Source organism: Fusarium subglutinans (assembly GCF_013396075.1).
Source record: "Fusarium subglutinans strain NRRL 66333 chromosome Unknown NRRL66333_c0000149, whole genome shotgun sequence".
Lineage (NCBI taxonomy): Eukaryota > Fungi > Ascomycota > Sordariomycetes > Hypocreales > Nectriaceae > Fusarium > Fusarium subglutinans.
The window spans coordinates 48,957-55,039 of record NW_023502212.1 but is presented as its reverse complement, the minus strand read 5'-3'; the positions used below and the strand labels follow the sequence as shown (position 1 = coordinate 55,039).

At 47.7% G+C, this 6,083-nt stretch overlaps 2 protein-coding genes across 2 annotated transcripts; one reads left to right on the top strand and one right to left on the bottom strand.

Moving 5' to 3' along the window:
- Positions 1-2,252: 2,252 nt before the first annotated feature.
- On the top strand, positions 2,253-3,064 carry FSUBG_9550 (cutinase; the record flags this gene model as incomplete). The annotated part of the gene is made up of 3 exons (XM_036688076.1): positions 2,253-2,468; positions 2,520-2,731; positions 2,788-3,064. 3 exons carry the CDS (start codon positions 2,253-2,255, stop codon positions 3,062-3,064), a joined length of 705 nt encoding a protein of 234 aa, XP_036534946.1.
- Positions 3,065-4,684: 1,620 nt separating this feature from the next.
- Positions 4,685-6,019, bottom strand: FSUBG_9549 (uncharacterized protein; the record flags this gene model as incomplete). The annotated part of the gene is made up of 2 exons (XM_036688074.1): positions 4,685-5,279; positions 5,325-6,019. The coding sequence occupies 2 exons, from the start codon at positions 6,017-6,019 to the stop codon at positions 4,685-4,687; spliced, it is 1,290 nt and encodes a 429-aa protein (XP_036534945.1).
- Between the last annotated feature and the right edge of the window lie 64 nt (positions 6,020-6,083).

Genomic DNA, 6,083 nt, shown 5'->3' with positions numbered 1-6,083 from the left:
AGTTTATTTTTTATCTATAGATCATAAGAGCTAAAATGCCCTCCCGGGTCAAAAATGAGATATACTTTACGACACTATTATGCTATATTCAATTCGGAATGATAACTTGCCGTATCACTCGCCTGGCTGAAGAACTCCCCTGATTTTTTCTTTTACTAATTTTATAAATCTTTATCTTATCCTGTTTTTTGTTCTTTTCTGGTCTCTGACACTGAAGACTAAATGCGGTGTGATCCTCTCACTCTGGGTTCAAATGGATGCTCTCCGATGCCGGGCCGAGCTCGGCCATAAAATTCACATCGCGACGTAAAAAGCGCAATAGGCTCGGCAACAATTTGCAACTGAACAACCGACTATAACATCGAGGCCCACCACTAAGACATGGCATATCTATTTCACGTTGGCCATGTCATCATCTTGTTGACTGGCTGAGTCAGCGCATTGAACGAAATTGCGAAAATTTGATCTTGTCACGCTGTGGACTCATTCGCAACATGGTCCTTTACATGTAAGGTCACAATAGCCCTTCGTCAATTGCATGAGACACAGTGCTGTACCTATCACAATCAGGGACCTTTAATTTAAGACTATCTTTTGTACCCGTGTGACCGAGCGCTTCTCTGCTCTATGGGTAGTCTATAGCTTGAGCCTTCCACGAGCCCTTGAAACATCTCCTGGCTGTCTGCAGTGGGCGGCCTCAAATCTCGGTGGAGATACCATGCGTGCCTTTGCTGCCAATACTATGAGCAGCTACTTTACCAGGCGACTATTATCGATCCTAGGACAGTCTAAGCCAAACATTTACTGTGTCTCCAGCCCGCCCAGTCCAATGCCATGAGCATCCAAGTAGGACGTGTAGTAACCAGTCCTGCGCTGTTTTGGGAACTTTTGTCTGGGCGAACAGGATATTGCGTAATCGAGCCAAGGAAGCGTATAATACGTATAAACCTCCTGATGCCTGATCATATGTGACTGGTGGAGAATGGGGAATTTTAGAAATGCACAACAAATGTCATAAACATGGACTATGGAAAGATCCCTTTATATGATTACTAGCTATTAGTCTAACGGCACTAAGAGAGAGTAAGGTACTAGTTAAGGTATAGCTCGCCATGGTTGTTATAGCTTTGAGAACAACTCTGGTACACTATGGGATAGATGAGATCTGTTCTTGATTCGTTATTGTTGCTATATTGATGAATGCCAATTACCCGTCTTCATCCTTTGGCAGCGGCCTAACCTTACACATGTAAGTGCTAAATGCCATCTGTGCCGTCCTTTACTTGAACCCCGCGTTGAGGACCGTAGCACCATTGGATATCTGCTTCTCAGTCTGAAACCCAACAATTTGCCGAGGCCCCCATTAACGGATCCAGCCACTATTCATCAAGGCCTCAGATGCAAAACTCGCAACAAATCAATTTTCTTCCATATCACAAGGTGAAGAAGGACCCTGAATCCGAGGTTGGCTGACAAGCTGCATGCATACCCCACACTTTGATCCTGCATCTGAGCATCGAAATGCGGTTCTTGATCCTCGGCTTCCCCACTTCTTGGTTGGTCATGCCTTGAGGGATATATCTCAAAACCCGGGGTAAGCATCCTTTCTGGGGTTGACTGAACTCTGTTTAAATACCGTCAACCAATGTGAATGAGTTTGGGGTACAATCTGCGGAGAAGGCCCGATGCGTACATGAAATAGGGTCGGGTGACTTGTTTGAACGTCACATTGTGAACTGCAAAGATCCGGAGACATTTACTTGAAGTGTGATTGAAATAACTACTGAAAACTACCTCAGGGGGAGAATCAAGACCACCCCAATCATTGCCATAGTATACACTAACCAATTCGTTTGGCTTCTTAGTGAATTGGTGCAGTTGGGCTTAGTTCTACGTAGATTAATTATGTCCAGCTGCCAAAAGTCTGACTCTTAACACGTGATAATAAGCAAGGAACCACACTATAGTGTCCTTCTAACAAGTGAGACTATACAGCCATGTGAATTCCGTATAGCCGATCAAGCGTAGGAATCTATACCATATGTACTAGGCAAGAAATGGAAGGAGAACTATACACTGAACATCACTATGGAATTTGTAAAGATGACTGAAGGAGAGCAGTCGTCTATATAAAGAAGACAGCTATCTGGACATAAACCTGTCAACTCACACTCAATCTTCCTGTTCATTAGGCGAAGAGACTGCTTCTGAGGAATATCATACTATATTCAGCCTTCAAATCTCTCTCCAACATGCGTGCTGCATTTGTCCTTTCCTTCCTCCTGGCTAGCGGTACGGCCTTGCCAACAGCGCTTTCAGACGAAAAGAGAGCCGTCGCTGCCCAAGATGTCAATCTACTGGAGGCCCGGGATCTCCTCAATCGCAATGATCTTGAGAATGGTGATTCTTCTAACTGTCCCTCAGCAATTCTGATCTATGCGCGTGGTAGTACGGAACCTGGCAACCTTGTTCGTTGCATCAGCTCCATACTGCACATCGTCAAACGCTAATCTCGTTAGGGAATCACCGTTGGTCCAATCCTCGTTGAGGCCATGCAGCTCGCTATCCCTGATATCTGGATACAAGGTGTTGGTGGGCCGTATACGGCTGATCTTGCACCAAACTTCCTTCCTGAGGGGACCACAGATGCCTCCATCGATGAGGCTAAGAGACTGTTCCAAATGGCCTACGACAAGTGTCCAGAAACGGCCGTCGTGACAGCTGGATATAGGTACTTCTTACAGTCGCCCACGTACTGGCCCTTTGCTAATCTCTTGAATTAAATAGTCAAGGGACGGTTGTTGTCGGATATGCACTAAGCGAGCTCGATGGCGCGGTCCAGAATCAGGTTGTTGGAGCGGCCTTGTTTGGATATACCAAGAACGAGCAGCTCGGTGGCCGTATCCCGAATTATCCTACTGACAGAACCAAGATCTTCTGCCTGCCCACGGATCTAGTTTGCGACGGGACCTTGTTTATTCTTCCTGCTCACTTTCTATACGGCGCTGATGCGGCGGGCCCAGGTGCAGACTTTCTCATTGGACAGGTTGAGGAGGGGCTGTAATGCGATACAGGTGTTTGTGTCTGGTGCAGAAACGAGACGGTGGGCATGGAGGAAGAAACAGGAAATGGCGACGTCCGTCATGGCAATTAAAAAGATAAGGACATAAGCATAGCAATGCACGTGGAACCAGTTTATGCAGAGCACGAATGTGTATATGTGTGGACACATATTTACTTTGAGACTTGCCAACCCCATGTTAAAACAGCCTGTCCGAGATACCTAGCTGTAACGTAGTGACCCTGGAACTAGTCTCCTTCTCAATGGCTTCCGTAGCGGGTGCTAATTCCAACCGCCGTGGCGAGACCCGCTGATCGTCGTGCATACACCAGATCAATTTCTTTGGTTCTCCCAGAAGCTTCGACAATTTCACTGCAAATTGCGCCGCCGACCCATCAAACGGTCTCCCGTTCAGGTTATTCCGCCCAGCAATTGCCTGAATGAGGATGTCTGGCTGTGGCTGCACTGTCTTTAGTATTCCGTCATACATACCCAGATGTGCATTCCAAAGCACAGTTTTATACTCCCCAAATAGAAAGTTGAACTTGAGCTGCCCTCTGTCAAAAAGAGATGTACATTTGCTCGCAGGGCTGTCGATCCAGTCGACGAAAGAGCGCATACCTGCATCTATAGCATTACGAGGCATATGGTCACCAATCTTGAGGAGGCCGTGTCTCAACATGAACGTGACATATGGTCAACCGATGTACTCCTTTCCTGTATCAATAACTTGTGGTAGCTCGGCAGGAGAGCTATCAGGTAACAGGCAATGCAGTGAAGGCCAGACTGTCGAGCTCGACTGTGATCAGGCTGTGGGTAGTTAAAAGAGGCTTTAGCCCCCCCACGCACAAAGGTAAAGTACACCGATAAACACATACGGGCAAGATACTCATTGCCTTCACTATTGCCTAGGAGGTATGGGTTTCTTTCCCTGGTTTGTGTGTATCAAGTCTTGTAGGCGAGTTAGCTAATCATAACAACTCACATAGCTGAGATTGACATTATTATCATGTAAAAACGACCGAGGTAGACCTTAAACTACAGAACTATAGATGTGAGAGAGTGGTCCTCAATATAGGTTGTTTGTGCGGGGAATGAATGGGAACATACGTCGTAGCATATGACAGTACTGTCACTATGCACTGGGTATAGGTGAAGCTATCCAGGGATAGGTAGCTTTGGCATTAGGTTGCCAGTAGTAGGATGCTACCCGCAAGGTTAAATTTTATGCTCGCCTTGCGTTGTTATAGTCTTTCTGCTGGATGCTGTTTACATTGGTCTAGGATCCCATCCGCCATGGTTGGTGTGTGATGCCAGAATGTGAGACTGTGTGTGACTTTCAATCCAAGTGATATAGCCGGATGATATTCAGCACGGATAACGTGTTGAAGTTTGTTTTTGTAGGAATTGCCATAGATATCTGCTTATAATGCTCCCATTCCGTTCTTAAGACTAACCAGGTCGCACCCCGTGTGGCTGAACTTATAATACCATATATAATTAGTGACTTGGCTCAGGCTCGGAGTACTGCTTCAGCCATAGAACGCTGACTACCATGAATCAAGGTTAAATCATCGACATAAAAAGCACTTAACGTTCCTTTCTGGCATGCTCCTATTTCAATCACGTATCAAAGCCCCAGCCGATCTGGTCACTCGACACCCCAGCAATTCGCATCAGACTCCTGGCACCGCTCACAGAATTGAACCGTCCGCCCTGGAAGGCAGCAGCAGCGACACCCAGAGCAGCTCTCGTATCAACACCCTCATTTCTCATGTTCGTATCTCCCCTCTCTAGAACCTGGTTCAAGAACGCATCACCTGCCAAGCCCTCATATCGGTCTAGACAAAGCTGCTTGATGGCGGGTCCATACAAGTCCACCCACTGCTGCTCGCTAACAGTGGTATAGCGCTTCTGGCCGTTTGCATCAGTCAGAGAGAATGGCCATTCAGCGCTGACGACTTGATACCGCTTTGTGATGAAGAAGAGGATTGGCCATGAGAAGATCCAGAGGAATGTGAGGTAGAAGATCCAGCAGATCCAGGTCGTCAGGCGCCACGTGTTTAGGCGGTTGGACGAGTAGATGTCGACTGCTCGGTCGGCGACCGGGAACTCAATTGTGAGGTTTCCTTTGTAGTTGGAGCTTCGGACATAATGTGTCAGACTACTGCGGAAGAAGGTCTCATCCATGCCGGTGACTGTTCTAGTCAGACGGAATCTGGAACTTGTTAGAAAGGAACTCAAGCCAAGCGGTGAAACTTACACTTTGGTGCCAGCTGCTTTCGCACAGTAGCGGTGACACCATTCCTTGAGCGTTGGCTTCGCATGACCAACTTCGATATCACCTTTGACACCGCTCTGACGCTTCTTCAACACCGTGCCGCGATATGTCTTCTCGCCACTCTCAGCAGTCTTGAGCGTCGAGTTGCCAAGCGTGTTTATGATGAAATTGGGATACAGATAATTCTGCAGATTCACCATGATCCGAAAATCGGTGACCTCCTCGCGCTTGCTCTTGCCGTCACTATCGCGCTTGGTTTCCTTGTGAGTTCCCGTTATGTTGATGTACGGCGAAGGAGGAAACGCTGCCATGGTTCTGACCCATTTCTCGAGAAATACTGGATCCGCGTCGGAGCGGGGATCGCGCACGGCATTCACTTCGTTACCGATACGAGTGCGCTTTTGACCGATGCGGTTAGAGGCGAAGGCAATGTGAGACTCGGGCTGTGTGACGCCTGTTTGAAGGAGTTCTTCTTCACCATCAGCTCTGTCGATACCAGCCATCGTTGGAGTGCTTGACTCTGGAATCGGCGTATCATGGTATGCAGGCGGTGGCGCTTCATCGCCGTTGAGAACGTCGTCCTCTACGTGAGCGTATGAGGGTTCCCCCGCAGTCGTGTGTAGAGACACGGCATCAGGGTCATCCCGATAAGGCTTGGGCGAAGGAGGAATGCCCATTGTCGCGGGGGTGAGGCAGATAACCAGACCAGAATTTTGTAAGAATGCCGGCCGATTTGAGTAT